A 16,775-nucleotide genomic window follows, 5' to 3' on the forward strand; every position below is an offset into this window, starting at 1 on the left:
CGCTGAAACTCTCCTTCGGCGCGCAGGTCAGCATGGGCGCAAGCCAGGACGTCGTCAAATACGACTAAAACACCGCGGACCACCCGGCCATGGCGGCGGCCACGCAGACGTGGGTGTACAAGGTGCTCACGTCGCTGGCGCCGACGGCGCTGCTGCGCACGAAGCAGGTGCCCGACGAAGAGGCGGCGAAGCGCGAGGCCAAGAGACATGTTGAGAATGTCCGGAAGGCGTTCTTTGAAGAGGGCGTCGTGCCGAATGGGGGGTTGGGGTTGATTGTTGGTCGGAAGGGGTGGTAAGTAAGTAATGGTATGTTGAGGTCTTCAACGATCGATGGACTAATACTGCGGCTTGCCGCCGTAATTATAACCCTAAAATACTAAAGATAGAATGCATTCATACAGTATTGTCGACGGAGACGATAATAAAGACGATCGATCTATGTTCGACTGACTGGCTGACTGAACCAGAAAACTCCTAGCTTGAGTAGACTAACTAACCAGAAGTGCATGGGCTCTACGAGTTACCTGTGCTGTTCGTGATGCGGGACAATTCCCTTTCTATCCGACATAGCCCCGAGTACATATCCACCTTTAGGAAAATGCGGGGAATGATCGACGTAAGGCAGTGGGACAGACTACTTTACTAGGAAACTTTTCGTCTTCATCCGTCATATTTTGCCGTTGAGATGTCTTAGCATATACATTCCCAGTGAACACACCCTCATTATATCACCACTGTACAAAGATCTCGGATTATGGAACTTCTGGAACTCGTCCACCTTGAGGCACGATGGCAAGGTGCAATTATATTCTTCCTAGCACTCCTAGCACTCCTGCTCCGCGTCACGTACCGCCCTGGCCTTCGTGGGATTCCGGGACCTTTTCTTGCACGCATATCACCTCTTGATCGAATCCTTACTGCTCTTTCTGGACACCAATTCAAGACGCATATCAAGTACCACGAGAAGTATGGCCCTCTTGTTAGAGTAGGCCCGAATCACGTGTCCTTCTCGGACCCGGACTTGCTCCCAATTGTCTATGGTATTACGAGCAAATTCTACAAGGTTCGCTTGCCCTCTTCCAATCTCGCGGTAGTGCTTAAACCCTAACGCTCTTGCAGAGTGATTTTTATACCCTCTTCGATGTAACATTAAAGGGTGAGAGTATCCAGACGGTGTTTGCAGTTCGCGATGAAGCGGCACACAAAGCTCTCAAACGCCCCGTTGCAAATGCATACTCTATGTCGACTCTGGTAGAGCTTGAGCCAATGACGTGATATTTGCATCCAACTTCTGCAAACAAAGTTTGATGGCATGCAAGGGCAGAACATCGACCTTGGAAAATGGCTACAATGGTATGCCTTTGATGTGATCACATCGATTACCTTTTCGAACCGACTTGGTTTCCTCGAAGAAGAGAAGGACATCGCTGGCATTATTGACGCTATCGAGGGATGTCTTGCCTACAATTCCGTGATCGGAGAAGTACCGACTTTGCATCGCTTCCTCCTGGGAAATAGAGCCATTGGATCCATTGCCAACCTTGTCCCGGCTCTTGCTCGACTGAACTCTACAGGCTATATCGTCAAGTTTGCTGCGAAGCAACTGGAGAGGTATCAGACAACGGACAAGTCCGCTTATCAGCTCCGTGATATGCTGGCTCGTTTCAAACGGTCTCGAGATGGAGAGCACGTTATGACCGACAAAGAACTGCTCAGTCATGCCACCAGTAATATGTATGTAATGACCATATGTCACCCCAGGTCCGCCTATCTCCGTTTCACTGCTAACTACATATCTATAGTTTCGCTGGAAGCGACACCACCGCTATCTCACTACGGTCAATGCTATACTATTTATGCAAGAATCCGCGCTGTTACAACAAGTTGGTGGAGGAGATCGACACAATGGACCGAAACGGCGAACTATCAAAAGTGGTCACCTTCGCCGAGGCCAACAGGATGAAATTACCTCCAAGCGTGTATGAAAGAAGCTATGCGTATGCACCCGGCTGTTGGTCAACTACTTGAGCGTGTTGTACCGAAGGGAGGTGCCACTCTTTGTGGAAGATGGCTGCCTGAAGGCACCATTGTTGGGGTCAATCCATGGGTGGTCAGCCGAGATAAATCAGTATATGGTCGTGATGTCGACGAATATCGTCCTGAACGCTGGTTAGAAACGGATGCTACGGCTTCAAAACGAATGGAGAGGAATTTTCTAGCGGTGAGTTGTGGTTCACTCAAATCTTCAAGGTCGCAGTGGTGCTGACAACTCTCGGCACTCAGTTTGGATCAGGAGCACGGACATGTCTCGGGAAAAATATATCACTTCTTGAAATGTCCAAGCTGATTCCTCAATTGCTGCGTGATTACCACATCGAACTTTCGGATCCTCGAGCTGAATGGACTTTGACGGATCATTGGTTTGTTAAACAGACGGACGTGATTTGCAGACTGCACAGGCGGAAGAAATAGGTTCTACAGTCCAGGATAATGAAATGGAAGCGTAGATGGCAATTTGTACTATCCTATCACCAGATTTACTCGTAATATATGAGTTGTATGTACATACAGTACACTATATAAACTGGCTAGAAGCGGTAAGGCCATATTCGGTATCATTAGCAAGCGCAGAATACTTGTCAGCAGTAAATCAATCTAGCATGTCTTGAAGCCGTGTTTCATCACTTGCATTGCGAAATGCGACTCGGATACGGTAACCGATATCCGGAGACGAATGAATCGTCGGGTGGTCCGTCAACGTTCCCGGTCATTCCCCGGTTCTCGACAAAAGTCCGATGTATACGCTCTGAGGTGGAAGACGGATAAAAAACATGGCCAGATGAGACATGTATATAGGTGGCAGCGATCTCGTGCAGGCATATTTTCTGAATGTAGTTGTCTACCACGCATCCAATATGCCTCTCACTTGCCTTCTGAAAAATGTCTAGGTCATCGTCCTTAGTGCTTCCTCCGAACATCGCCGCCTCAACGTTTGAAGAGATTCTCGATCGCCTTTCAGAAATTGTTGGGCCCGATAATGTCTCTAGAAATGCCTCCCACGGTGCTCTTCAAGGCCCGCACGGACAAAACAGCTATGGCGATCCATACGCAATGGAAAAATCACAGGTTCCCAAGGCCAGTGGCGCTGTCCGGCCTGGAAATGTCGGCGAGGTGCAACAAGTTGTTCATCTCGCCAACATGTACAAACTACCGCTCTGGACAGTTTCTCGGGGAAAGAATTTAGGGTGAGAAATTGTTCTTTTCTTGATCTCCCCTAGGGAATAGGAACTCATCGACGGCTTAGCTACGGTGCAAGTGCCCCGGTGGCGTCCGGCAGCCTGGTTCTCGATCTTCACCGGCTAAATCGGATCATCGAAGTGAACGAGGAATACGCGTACGCCGTTGTCGAACCTGGCGTATCTTTCTTTGATCTTTACGAATACATCAAGGACAAAGGACTGAAGCTTTGGCCATCGGTTCCTGCTATCGGCTGGGGCTCCGTTGTTGGGAACACCCTCGACCGAGGTTTTGGATATACGCCTGATGGTGAGCATACCCAGAGACAGTGTGGCATGGAAGTCGTGCTTCCCAACGGCGAGCTTTTGAAGACAGGGATGGGGGCCATGGATGGAAACATTGCCTTTCCGCTATACAAATGGTAAGCTGATTGTCTTGTCTTCATGTTGCTGAGAAGGTGTCCTGAATGACGCTCGCTATACAGGGGATTCGGACCTAGTGTAGATGGGCTTTTCTATCAGTCAAATCTAGGTCTGTCCTTTCTCGTCAATAGCAATATCCCATCTGGAAATCTGACTTTGAGCAGGCATTGTGACAAAGATCGGAATCCACATGACTCCTGCGCCCGAGTTTTTGATGGCTTGTGATATAAGCGTCCCTAGAGAAGAGGATCTGATACCCTTGGTTGGCATCCTTTCAGACCTTCAGCGACGACACATCATCCAGAGTTCGCCTTCGATTTCCAACGTTTTTCGCCAGTGCATGACCAGCAATGACCCGGCAGTGTACAAACAGCTTATCCCTTACCGCGATACGTGCATCCCCATGAGCGTGCTGGAGAGAATTAGGGCAGAGAAGCAGTGGGGCTTCTGGAAGGCACAATTCGCACTCTATGGGTCCATGGAGACTGCGAACGCCACTTGGGATTTGATTCAGCGCACGTTTCGCAAAGCCGTTGATGGCGTGCAATTTGGCACACAGACCTTTGGAGGGATCGAAGGTGACGCACTCAAAGCAGAGGATATTGGAGACCTGGAAGTCCCATACAACGGGAAGCCAACATTGGCGCCACTACGTCTGCTGGATTATCGCGGCAAAGACAGCGGCCATATCAGCTTTTCACCAGTCCTTCCGCCCTCCGGTCGCGAGCTGTACTCCTGGTATCTCACGGCGAAACAGCGGACCGTGGATGCCGGGTTCGATTTCTTCTCCGATTTCCATGTCTATGGTCGTTACATCCTCGCGATTGAGCTTGTCATCTTCACTCCACCAGAAGAAGATCGGGCCCATCAGATATACCGGAAATTAGTCGACGATGGCTTGGACCAGGGCTTTTCCGAATATCGCACTCACGTCAAATACATGGACGATATCGCTGCTCATTTCAATTTCAACAACAGTGCATTAAGGCGGTACCTCACAGGGCTAAAGAACTTCATGGATCCGAACGGTATCTTATCACCGGGCAAATCAGGCATATGGAACTGAAAGAGCCTAGCACCGATGCAATCCTGGCTCAACTGCACTGACCAGATTGTAGGCAATGCAGCAATCTTTTTTTTTTCACATCCTACAAAGATTTTATCCTTCTGAGCCATCCATACTCGCAGGCATGGACATGAATCCCGCCGACTACGAGGACTGGCCTGTGAAGTCAACAGTCGTCAGGGTTATATAGCAGGTCAGACAGTCTATTACTAAATAATATATTGAGTTCTTTAAACATCCTTAATTTGAATCCGAGTGATTCTGAATAATAATGAAATTTGAAAGAAGTAAAAAAATCATTAAGAACCTGCTATTATATAGTATGTAGTATGTAGTATGTAAAAGCAAGGATTTTATCTGCTGCCACCAGCATCAATCAAAATCCCATAAAATCTGTCGAAAGAAAGGTGGAAGATTCATACCGAAGGGTCAGCAAGGTATTATTGATTTATTCTTACTAGACCTATGGACTCTAAAGAGATATTTATATTATATTTATATTACTATTGCCTATTATTTACTATGACTGTTAATAATTTATATACTACACCTATTGTAGTCTAATAAACCCTCTTCGATCGGGAACCTGCGAGTAGCCGTATACTCCGTGGCTACGCGTCAAGACCCTTATCAACTCATTCACTGCATCATTCGCTAGCAAAGTCATTCCCCAATTGGAAAGGGGACACTCCTGATACTCCCGTGTATATGTACTGTCGGGGTGTGCTCGACGGCGTATCGCCTACTCCACGACAGCTATATAAGTCATACCATACTGTCTCCACTCAACAACCCCTTTACAGTTTAAAGGCACGGTAGTAATAGTGTGCCTTTGTGAATTTGCTCGCTTGCCCATAGATCACTGCAAATGCTTGATCATCATTGATGGACAGCTCTCCCGGGGCAATCCTGACCAGGGGACCTTGAAAATCATCATCAGCAGATCGGAGAACACTGCAGATGGGATCATGCACGCACCATAAGTCCGGTGTAATTCTGTGATGACCTCGTACGCATTTCCCCTCATTTCTTGAACGAAGAGCCACCATCGTGTTAGGGCTGCCCAGCGAGGCCCTGGGATGCGCATTTTGCAATGCAAGCGGCTACCAGCAACACGGCCGCATTGGCCCAAAATGGAAGAGGAATTTCTGCGCCCATGATACGAGGGTGAAAAGCTGCGGCAGCTGTAGCTGTAGCTGTAGCTGTAGCTGCAGACTTAGGTTCCATTTTATGAGATCGAGCCCAGAAATTTCGGACTTAACTCCAACGGAACAGACTTACTCATAGTCCCAGGTACATAGTTAAGACATAAGGACCGGTAACGATGCTCGATATCAGCTTCTTGAACTGTGGAGCTCCGGGGAAAGAGCGGGTATGTCTTCCGCAAGTCCCGTACGGCATCCAAGCAGGGCTTATAAACGCTTAGCAATTTCCTATTACATCTGACATTGTTTCTGTTACCATTCTTTGTCATCTGGTATTTCTCAGTTCGACAATGGCGGGCCACTACCGACAACCCTTCCCGAACCAGCCGCAGTTCTCGGCGTTCATGAAACCGTGCCGATTCGAGGGAGAGGTTCGAGATCTGGAGATTGAGGGTACCATTCCAGATGATATCGATGGCACTTTCTATCGTGTTATGCCAGATCCTCAGTTTGCTCCGTTTGTTCCACCCGATCAGGTAAGTAAGTGTAACCCCTCTCGCTGGAGGACATATCTGATAGAAACCATGTACCTGTACACAGTGGTTCAATGGCGACGGTAATATCAGCGCTTTCAGGATCAAGTCGGGAAATGTCGACTTCAAACAGCGCTATGTCCGGACTGAGAAATTCACTAGAGAACGACAAGCCCGACGTGCTCTGATAGGTATTGCAATTATAATGGCAACTCCCTGGCCTTATCTACCATGACATTCTGACTGCAGTTGATACCAGGTAAATACCGCAACAGGTATACTGATGCGGTGGCGTTCAAAATTCGAAGCACGGCGAATACAAACATTGTTTATTTCAATGGGAAGCTGCTTGCCTTAAAAGAGGACTCTCCACCATATGCGTTGGATCCAGAAACTCTGGAGACAATCGGCCTCTGGGACTTTGACGGACAGCTTCCTAGCTTGACATTTACTGCTCATCCGAAGTTCGACCCCATCACGAATGAGATGGTATGCTTTGGTTATGAGGCGAAAGGTGATGGAACACCTGACATCTGCTATTACTCCATCAACGCAGACGGCAAATTCACGGAAACCGTCTGGCTTGTTGCGCCAGCTGTGGCCATGATCCATGATTTTGCAGTCACAGAAAACTGGGTAAGCCCTGCTACCACTGTTCTGACCTTTTTTTTTTGAGGTCGAAATCTAAACAAAAATGATGGCTAGGTTTTGTTCCCTCTTATTCCGCAAGTGTGTGATATTGAGAGGCTGAAGCAGGGTGGTGAGCACTGGCAATGGGATCCAAACCTGCCTTTCTATCTTGGCTTGCTGCCTCGCCGTGGAGCAAAGAGCTCGGATGTGAAGGTGAGACAGATAAATTATGTATTATCGTGTGATCTAGAACAATACTCTCACACTTACTATAGTGGTTTAGGGCACCCAATGCATTTCCAGGACATACGGCCAATGCCTATGAAAAGGAGGATGGGTCCATTGTTTTTGACATTCCTCTCAGCGATAAAAACGTCTTCTTCTGGTGGCCAGATGCCGAGGGAAATGCGCCCAATCCGCAGGAAATTCGGTCGAATTTGACTAGGTTCATTATTCACCCGCATTCGTCCCAGCTCGAGTTGCCCCCGCCGACAGTTCTTCTTGCGGAAGATGTCGAGTTCCCTCGCATAGACGATCGCTACGCATCCAAGAAGCATTCGAAGTGCTTCTTTAATGTTATGGACCGTCGCCTGGGAACCGACTTCGCGGCCGTATTGCCGAAGATGGGCGGCGGCTTTCCGCCATACAACGCGGTGGGACACCTCGATTTCAAGCACGATATCTACGAAACGTACTTTCCTGGGCCGACGCATTTTGTGCAAGAGCCTGTCTTCATCCCTCGCTCTCAGGAGGAAGGCGATGGGTACCTGATCATGCTCGTGAATAATTACAGCACCATGTCCAGCGAGTTACATATTATTGACACGAAAAGATTCACTGAGCCGCAGGCTATTGTCAAGCTTCCTCTCAGACTAAGACCAGGCCTGCATGGGAATTGGGTTGATGGGCAGGACGTGAAATTGGATTTCGCCTGAGTGGCGGATGAATTGTGTATCTGATCCTGTCGAAATAGGTTATGGACATGAGGCTTTTTAGAATATGTTTAGTTGATTAAGGGAAAAAAAAACTATATAACTATCGCATTGTCCCTTCGTTTGTCAGGAATAAGAATTATATAGCCAACAATTGTTCCACGGTCTCGACAGCTACCTACTCGCCAGCGATGATGAGTATGTATAGTATGTAGACCAAAACCTCGTAGGAAAAAGGAGCCTGGGCTTTGACTGGCGCTTTGTTTTGGTGGTAGATTTCCTGGCTTCGGCCAGATTCTCGTCGTATTCCCATTAGTTCTCGTACAATGGGAATTCCTTCCCACTTAATCAAGCGTCCATTCTTCTCCATCGACGATAATCGGCTGGGTAGGTACATAACTGTCAGCAATAGACTCGTGAAGTAGCACACGGCTAAACCATTATTAGAACCTCTAGCTTAAAATTTTCCCGCTCTTTTTACAACATTATTTAATCTGATTAATTCTCTATTATAATATATATTTTTTATAATACTCTTATAGTATACTTTTGTTGATAAATTAAGCTGTAATATATGGGTTTTGCAGGAAAATGGGGGGTGGGCTGAGACTTTTGACGAGGCATTGTACATCGTCACCAAGCTGAGTTACAGCTCTACAGGTGTATGCTACACAACCATGGAAGTAATCCCAAAGGAGGAGGACCTTGGTCGGTATTCTCTCAGACTTGATATACCATTCTGTGAATATCTTTATCTAATGTTGGTGTCAACTCCAATATAAGGCTATCACAGTGTATATATATATATATTATATGAAATTCTAGAGGAGATTCAGATTAAATAGAACAGGGCTTCTAGAAGGCACATTTCTTTCGCATTTATATATAGACTAGTAGAGGTTGTTCCTAGCTTACTCGAAGTCTGTCTAGCAAGCATTTGCAATAATCTCTGGTATTTAAATTGACTAGTGGAAGTTCTCATTCTCCATACTGCTAGGGGAAAAAAGAATTTGTCATGACTACAGAAATCAAGCAGGAAGAGATTTTTCTCTATAGTAGTAGTATTCCTTTCTACTCTTGCTCCTCTGCAGATCCTGAATAGTCAGACTTCTCCCTGATCCTCCCCCCCCCCTTCCTTCCGGCCATGAGCTTTATCATTTATGATTAGTATTTGACGGCGAAAAAAGCAGACGGTAGATGCCCAATTTGATTCCTTTGTAGACTTCCATGTCTATGTAGCTACCCTCGTTACGTCCTAGCCATTGAGCGAGCTCCGTGATATTCATTCCAGCTAAACAAGAGCCTACATACGTACATGGATGATGTGAGTTGCACATTATGATTTCATTCAATAACTAATAACTCGTCCCTGAGAAAGTTCACTAACTACATACCTCGGTAACGGGCGTACATGTACATGTACGCCATGGACATTAATCATATCTCCGAAAAGTCGGGCGGGCATTTATTTGGGAATTCAAAGTCTCATTCATTTAATATATGTATCCTATCCTTGCCGCACCTGAATACATATCAGTCAGTCAGTCAGTCATCAGAACAGAACACAGTGTTTATGTAGTAGTTAGTCATCATCTTCTCCGACTTCAATGCAATTTTCCGATGCAATCAATGCAACAACTTATCAGCCCGACTACGAGCGCGTGTTCTCGGTTCTTTGCATGCAACCATAAACCTCAAAACCGTAGCACAAGCTATATACCAGGCATCCTACTGATGAGCCATCCTTCCAGGCACATCTGCTGGGGTGACTCCGGGCCTGCTAGTTAAACCTTGAAGCTCCCCATCCAGGAGAAACTCTCCAAACTCCATTCCCAGCGGGGAAAAATCAATATCATCGCTGCTGCTCATACCTCCTTGTCGGGCATTGGAGAGGCTTGCAACGAGGGAGTTGGACGCGGCCATATTGGCATCTTATCAAATTCATTGTTAGCTTCCTTCCATTTTGACTCGACTCTAAAGAAACGAGCGAGTTACTCACCACGTGGGTTTAACGCATTATTAAAATTTTCCAGGTAGTATCGACACCGATCGACCATCTTATTCCCATTGTCTAAGTTCAGCAGGGCATCAACAGCACGACTAGGATAGACTTTGGCCTGATCGACCAAACTTGCCGTTGATGAAGAACCTGGATCTCCATCGCGGCATATCCAGAGCGATCCCAAAACAACCAACGCCGCGTTGAATGCTAGAATACCATCATCAACTTAATCTTCATAAGAAAGAGTTAGGTAAGTGATATTGGAACCCACTATAATAGAGTGAGAACCACCACGCGCCTAAAAGGCTTCGGCTTGCCTGCCATCTAGGCGCATACCCAGCCTCATAAACCAAGTCGATGATATCCATAGCGGACTGCACGCAGATATGAATGTTGTTGGTACCGATTTGCTTCAGCAGTCTCAGCTCATGCGGGTCACCCTCCCCGTTTCCCCGAGCATCAATGAATTTGATGAGCATCGGTCGATGCAATAGCACACGAAGATTGAGATACCTAAGGGTTAGAATGACACGAAATCTCCATTTCAGATAGTCTGGCTCCTGTCGCTCTTCTTCTTGCAAATGTCGAGCGCAGGTCAGCCGGAGCGAGTCTGGCAGCGATCTCTCCCAGGCAACGAGATGCTGCTCCACCTTGAAAATATGTGCGACTGTCTCGCTGATACTGGATGGCTTATCACATCCCAGATTCTGGCCATAGAGAAGGTCGATGGTGTGCCACATCTGCTTGTACAATGTTCTTTTTTTTTTTTGCTCATTAGATGACGGTTCACGGTGAATCACAATTCAGAACTTGCGCACATTGTATACTTAAAAAAAGACAGGCTCAGAGAAGCACTGCCATCATCCACAGTTGCCGGGGTTGTCACCGACTCGTATTCGATTGGTAGCCCAAGCTTGACATAGCTGTCGGGTATGGCAGCCGGACGGCCGAAAGTCATGCTCAGGGTCCTATAGTGAAAAAAAATTTCCTTAGTTGAAGAATAGATTCAAATAAACTCGACTCGACGGCTCCCTCACCTATCCAAAACCACACAACCATACCAGGTTCTCTTTCGAATTTCTTGTTCCAAAGGCGGAAAGACCTTGGATGCTTCTTGAGAATGCAAGCCCAGTTGAAGCGCAGCTTTCACTGCCAAGCCATGAACTGTCCAGGCTTGAACGGACTTCTGTGTTCCTTGAAGGTATTGTCCCATCAGAAGAAGATACTGAACTGCAACACACCAATATGGATGGCACTTAGAATCAATTTCATCGACACAGATATGTGTACTCCTATCCCGCTTACTTACCTACTTCAAGTGTCGTCCCGCGCAAGATCTCTTTACCGCAAAGGCCAAGAGCTCTCTGGTAGAATACATCAGACCTCTCAATCCGGGTGTCTGCTCGCACGCCCCCTGGGGAAGCTGTGATGGTAGCCATGGCAAATACCATGTTTAACAATCCAAGCCATGTACGGCGGACTTTGCGGAAACTTTCCCGTACTAACTGGGCGTAAGCTTCGCGGAAGGTGGGCTCATGCAGATACGGAAAAAGGAGTCCCGTATCTGAAAAGTACTTCTGGATAAGTTCCGACATTTCGCTTGGAGGAGGGAGCGTGAAAATATTGTTCTGGTTTTGCATAGGCGCTTGATTACGTGTGGGAGACGGAGGCCGAGATACGCTCATGAAACCTCCCTCAAATTGCCCAGATTCATGGAGTGAAGGGGAAGTCAATTCACTCTGCATCTTCCCAGCCGATGTCACCGCCTGTGATAGGTGACGCAAAAAAGCAATGTTTGAAGATGGGCCTGGACGCTATTAGCATGTGCGAACCAAAAAAAAATACATATTTACAGAGGAGTACCGAAGAATCCAGAATCTTCCTCATCTGCGAAGACGACTGCGCCCATCGCATCAATGGGATCTTCGGCACCAGCAAGATCTGGCATCCGTTCAGCTTCTTGCGATGGTTCCAACTCCGGTCCCTTCCTTGGATCACTACCTCGACCCACTCGAGATGATAGATCATCGACGTTGGCTTTGATGAGACATAAGGTCTCTTCCAGAGCTCTGACACGGCTCTCCAGGCCAGTCAAGTACCTGATAGCGAGTAAGTCTGAACAGCTCCACCACAGCAAGGGCGGATTCCATTAGTAGGCATAGGCATACTCTTTACGGATGATTACATTAGTGGCAGTGGTCGGTGAGGTATAGACACATTCGAACCCCAAGCCCACGCATAGAGAACACTTGGGGCGAGACCCGTCGCACTAAGAATGTCAGTCGCCATCACAGATGGATGTATCTCGTGGGATTATCGATCAGCATACTCGGGATTTTCTAGTCCGACATGTATCGCAGGCCAGAGCGACTCGGCGACGTTTTGCCGGCGGTTCTGGCGGCGGGCTCCCGTTGGAGGCATCCATCCCTTCCGGATATATGTCTTAGAGCGAAAGAATTTGATAGTCAGGCCATTCAGAATGAAATCGGGGAGAGGTTTTGATGGTTGTCGCCGGGGAGACGTCGGAAGGCGGGAGGGGGGGAAACCGGGAGCCGGGAGCCGGCCGATCCTCGTCAGGTAACAATAATGATGATAGGATTGAGGAAATCAAGTGTGTAGAATCTTCTTAGAGCTATCTATACGTGGGAATGAACTAATATAAAACGTTGTATGTCTATTCACAGGATGTATTATTATTGTACAGCACTTGCAACGTATCAATTCCATAGTTATAAACTTGGAGATAAGTATACATAGGGAAAGAGAGAGACGGTAAGAGACTGCATAGATTATCATGATATCATTAAATTTAATCGGATACTAGGGTCTCAGTATCCATGCCCTCCGACCTATAAAAGCCCAGGGCATCAAGCATAGGTTTATCGTCGAACCGGTACAGAAACACAGTTTGTGAAGGATCGGCAAAATGTTCATATGGATACCAGGCGGGCACACAAAACGTGTCTCCTTTTTCCCAGGAGAATTTCTTTTGTCCAATGACGGAATGGCCGGTGCCGGCAATGACATGATAGACGGCAGATGTTGTCTCCCGACGACGCGGCGACGAACATCCAGCGTCTATCCTCTCGGCACTGCCACCGAGGATTCTGCTAACTGCAGCCGTCAGCAGACGAATTCCACAGATGTCATGGCACTGGCGCAAAATTTCTGACAGTTGTATATCCATCACGTACCTTCACGACCATCCGATCGGAGATAGCGGCATGCGGCCCAGTTTCCCTCCACACTGTCAAGCTGGGCTTTCATTTGTACCCAAGGGAACACGATGGCGGATTGATTACTGTCGATGTCCTCTGCCGGATACCGCGGTTGATTGTAATGCTGGACAAAATGCACAGGGAAGTGGCAGAAATTCGGAAGATCCAAACCATCCAACCATATCATGGGACCTGATCCATCCTTACCGTGGTCATGATAATTCCACGTAGGAGTCACGATAACATCTCCTTGCTGCATTCGAATTCGTCTCCCATGAACAGCAGTGAAACCACCATCTCCCTCAATGATGAATCGCATGGCAAAAGCAGTATGCCGGTGCGCCGGTGCAGTCTCATTCGGCATGACCAGTTGAAGACCGGCATACAGAGTATCAGTCGTGTATGGAGCATCTGGACATGAAGACAAATTGGTCAGCACTCTGGCATTGAAGATACGGACGGAGCATTCTTTTCCACCTCGTGCAGGATTCACCAGCATCAGAACCCTTCTTTCTGCTTTCTTCTCCGTGATCAGCTTTCCTGCGGCGAGCAGGTGGGGTCGTATGGACTGATATTTCCATAAGAAAGGGACGCATATTGGATTTGGCTCCGGTGGATTCAGACGTGTCATTTGCGCCCACAGTGGGAGAGTGTTGTTCTTCTCCACGGCTGCGAGCAGCTGCTCTTCCGTCACTTCATTGTCTTGGTAGGGTTCTTCGTCGATTGCAGGAGCCATGGATGATTTTGCCGAAATTTCCTAGGTCCAAAAGGAGATGACAAGTTTCTTGGTTGGACAATCTTGATATCAAGAGGCTTTCTGAGGCCGAAAGGTGTCCATTAATATTAAGAATCCAGCAACAGGTTTATCTTTCATTCCCCCTGCCTTGAAAGCTGCTGCGGAACAGTCGGGGAAGAATCGGGAAGACCACATTGGCGTCGGAACGATGTCTTTCTACAATGTAATTATAACGTAGAAACTGTACGACTTTCCAAACCAGATCTTGAATTGCCGAATTTGAGCCTTTGTCCTGCAACGCCAGGACAGAAATTATGGCGAATTTGACAGCGTCAGTCTTTCGGGTTAGTCAGCACTGCTAGTCGCCAACGCCTTCCATCTTCTAACGCGTGTTCTTGCAGACGCCAACATACCATACCAATTGTTTATATTTTCTTAGGTCTCTGCATCGCACAGTAGCTTCAACTGATAAGTCCCGGCTCACTTTAGATATCATCGTTGTTGGCGCGGGGCTTGGAGGTTTGGCTACCGCCATTGCACTCGCACAACATGGCCACAATGTGACCGTATACGAACAAACACCGCGGCTGGAGGAGGTATGTAATCATCGGCTGAGAAACAGACATGCAGAGATCTCGTCTGATAGAATTTCTTCAAGGTTGGCGCAGGCATCCAGATCCCTTCCAACTCAACACGGCTCTTGGCCGAACTGGGGCTCGAGCCATACCTGGAGGATTGTGTGACGGAACCTCACGAAATTTCTTTTCAGGCGCTGGGAAAACGGACATGTCATCGGACGCACCCGGTTGATCCCGGAATTCCGTCAAAACTATAATGCGGCATACTATGTGATCCACAGAGCTGATTTTCATGCTGCGTTGCATCGGAGGGCTGTAGACCTGGGAGTTACGGTGAAACTCGATTCGAGGATTGTGGATTACAATGCCCAACTTCCAAGCGTTACGCTTCGGGATGGGTCATCCATTTCAGCTGAGCTTATTGTGCCAGCGGATGGTCAGTGGAATCCCGAAAGTCCATTATCAGTTTCTAACATGTATGATGTTTCTAGGCATCAAGTCTATTGCCCGGCGAAGAGTCCTCGGAGGAGAGGATAAACCGCCGCAGAAAACCGGATTTGCAGCCTACAGATCGACCATTGACGTGGAGCGGATGAGGAATGACCCAGACCTTGCGAACTTGCTCAACGAGCCAGCCCTCCATGTTTGGTGGGTGAGAAATATTTCATAAATACAGCGAAGAGGGTGGCTGATGAGAGAGTCGCTTAGGATCGGTGATAAGCGACATGTTATGGCTTACAGCATTGGGGCCGGGAAGACTTTTAACCTGGTCCTCTCCCACCCTGATGAGACAGATCCATCTGGTTGGGATCAAGCAAAGGCTCTGGAGGACATGAAGGCTGAATTTCATGGATGGGATCCAAAGTACGTAGTTGATTAGCAGGTTTGGACCCATGAAACTGACTGATCTACCAGGCTGACTAAAATCATTGGCGTGATTGACAAGACGCTTAAATGGCCCCTCCTAAGCGGTTCACAACTTGAGCGGTGGGTGTCGGGAAAGCTCGTGATACTTGGAGATGCTGCTCACGCAATGCTTCCCTACATGTCTCAAGGTCTGAAAATAAAGAAAGAAAGAAATTTCCAGTGCGACTGCTAATCGCCTCCGTCTCAGGCGCCGCGATGGCTATCGAAGACGGCGTGGCACTTGCGCACTCGCTTTCGAAAATTAACGTCCATGGACACGTCCCAACAGCGCTGTCAGTATTTGAGAAAGTGAGGATGAAACGATCGAGACAAATGCAAGATGCAAGCCTTCTCAATGGGCAGTTGTGGCACTTCCCCGATGGCCCGCTCCAACAGGCCCGGGATCTTGCCATGTCGCCTGAGACCCAGGGACGTCCATTCAGCCACAGCCCGAATCAATGGAGCGATCCGACGACACAGCTGTGGTGCTACGGTTATGATACCACGAGGGAGATTGATGATGCATGGAATGAGGTGAAAATGGTTTAGTCCTGCGCTAGATTATGTACTGAGAATTCAGAGATTGGTCATAGAAACGGACCAGAACACGAAACTTGGAATTTTTACCTGTGAAGATATGGTTGCTTGAAATTGGCGTATTTTTTTTGCCTCTCGAGGAGCTAAGAGAAAATCACTCTTCTGTAGAAAGAGAGAGAAAGAGGATTGATATGACTCTAAAGAGATATTTTATTTTTTTTTCTTTCTATTCTATTCGAAGAGTCAATCTAGTCTCTATATTCTAGTTGTAGACCATTTATTCTATGTGAGAGATATGATAGTCGATACAAAAGCCATATATAGAAAAAAAAAATAAGATAGAGAGGGGAGAAGAAAAAGTCAGGATAAATGACCTCTCCTTCTAGATATTGAATGCTAAGCAAATATCTATTCCTATGTCTATATCTTGGTCTTTATGATCATAATATAAAGCCATGATATAACCACATTAATGTTAGCTGAGAATTTCAGTATAAGTGGAAAAAAAATCGTATTGAATAGGAACTTCTGGTTCGTTTCAGTTAGTAGATTCCTAGAGATATCATGGAGTGACTGCTAGGAAGACGTCTGTCTGTCTGTCTTAAAGGAAAAGGGGCTTATCTTGGGGTATACCGGTTGAGCAGCCGATAATTCATTCCATATGATTCCATATTCCGGTGTTGCCCCGATGTTTCCGCGCCGTTTAAATAAATGTCTGCCATCTCACATACGTATGTAGGGAGAACTTGATCTTTTGCCTGTATGTAATGTACATACTTTTTTTTATAGGAAGAAATTCGAAACAGTTCATTTTGGCCAGACACGCACGCAAT

At 47.2% G+C, this 16,775-nt stretch overlaps 6 protein-coding genes across 6 annotated transcripts; 3 read left to right on the top strand and 3 right to left on the bottom strand.

Moving 5' to 3' along the window:
• Nucleotides 1-89: 89 nt before the first annotated feature.
• VTN77DRAFT_4201 (uncharacterized protein) lies at nucleotides 90-4,725 on the top strand (the record flags this gene model as incomplete). The annotated part of the gene is made up of 11 exons (XM_069420235.1): nucleotides 90-279; nucleotides 819-1,063; nucleotides 1,120-1,251; nucleotides 1,325-1,734; nucleotides 1,803-1,997; nucleotides 2,068-2,221; nucleotides 2,284-2,420; nucleotides 2,949-3,245; nucleotides 3,305-3,658; nucleotides 3,722-3,768; nucleotides 3,824-4,725. 11 exons carry the CDS (start codon nucleotides 90-92, stop codon nucleotides 4,723-4,725), a joined length of 3,063 nt encoding a protein of 1,020 aa, XP_069281872.1.
• Nucleotides 4,726-5,522: 797 nt separating this feature from the next.
• Nucleotides 5,523-5,812, bottom strand: VTN77DRAFT_4202 (uncharacterized protein; the record flags this gene model as incomplete). Its single annotated transcript, XM_069420236.1, has 2 exons — nucleotides 5,523-5,647; nucleotides 5,704-5,812. The coding sequence occupies 2 exons, from the start codon at nucleotides 5,810-5,812 to the stop codon at nucleotides 5,523-5,525; spliced, it is 234 nt and encodes a 77-aa protein (XP_069281873.1).
• A 408-nt stretch (nucleotides 5,813-6,220) lies between these two features.
• On the top strand, nucleotides 6,221-7,968 carry VTN77DRAFT_4203 (uncharacterized protein; the record flags this gene model as incomplete). The annotated part of the gene is made up of 5 exons (XM_069420237.1): nucleotides 6,221-6,406; nucleotides 6,471-6,594; nucleotides 6,663-7,039; nucleotides 7,109-7,246; nucleotides 7,309-7,968. The coding sequence occupies 5 exons, from the start codon at nucleotides 6,221-6,223 to the stop codon at nucleotides 7,966-7,968; spliced, it is 1,485 nt and encodes a 494-aa protein (XP_069281874.1).
• Nucleotides 7,969-9,693: 1,725 nt separating this feature from the next.
• VTN77DRAFT_4204 (uncharacterized protein) lies at nucleotides 9,694-10,707 on the bottom strand (the record flags this gene model as incomplete). Its single annotated transcript, XM_069420238.1, has 3 exons — nucleotides 9,694-9,896; nucleotides 9,965-10,174; nucleotides 10,239-10,707. 3 exons carry the CDS (start codon nucleotides 10,705-10,707, stop codon nucleotides 9,694-9,696), a joined length of 882 nt encoding a protein of 293 aa, XP_069281875.1.
• Nucleotides 10,708-11,268: 561 nt separating this feature from the next.
• On the bottom strand, nucleotides 11,269-12,392 carry VTN77DRAFT_4205 (uncharacterized protein; the record flags this gene model as incomplete). Its single annotated transcript, XM_069420239.1, has 4 exons — nucleotides 11,269-11,774; nucleotides 11,831-12,066; nucleotides 12,136-12,236; nucleotides 12,297-12,392. 4 exons carry the CDS (start codon nucleotides 12,390-12,392, stop codon nucleotides 11,269-11,271), a joined length of 939 nt encoding a protein of 312 aa, XP_069281876.1.
• A 2,837-nt stretch (nucleotides 12,393-15,229) lies between these two features.
• Nucleotides 15,230-15,954, top strand: VTN77DRAFT_4206 (uncharacterized protein; the record flags this gene model as incomplete). Its single annotated transcript, XM_069420240.1, has 3 exons — nucleotides 15,230-15,363; nucleotides 15,415-15,554; nucleotides 15,614-15,954. 3 exons carry the CDS (start codon nucleotides 15,230-15,232, stop codon nucleotides 15,952-15,954), a joined length of 615 nt encoding a protein of 204 aa, XP_069281877.1.
• Between the last annotated feature and the right edge of the window lie 821 nt (nucleotides 15,955-16,775).

The sequence above is a fragment of the Rasamsonia byssochlamydoides genome (genome assembly GCF_041956645.1).
Source record: "Rasamsonia byssochlamydoides strain NRRL 3658 unplaced genomic scaffold VTN77scaffold_3, whole genome shotgun sequence".
Classification (NCBI taxonomy): domain Eukaryota; kingdom Fungi; phylum Ascomycota; class Eurotiomycetes; order Eurotiales; family Trichocomaceae; genus Rasamsonia; species Rasamsonia byssochlamydoides.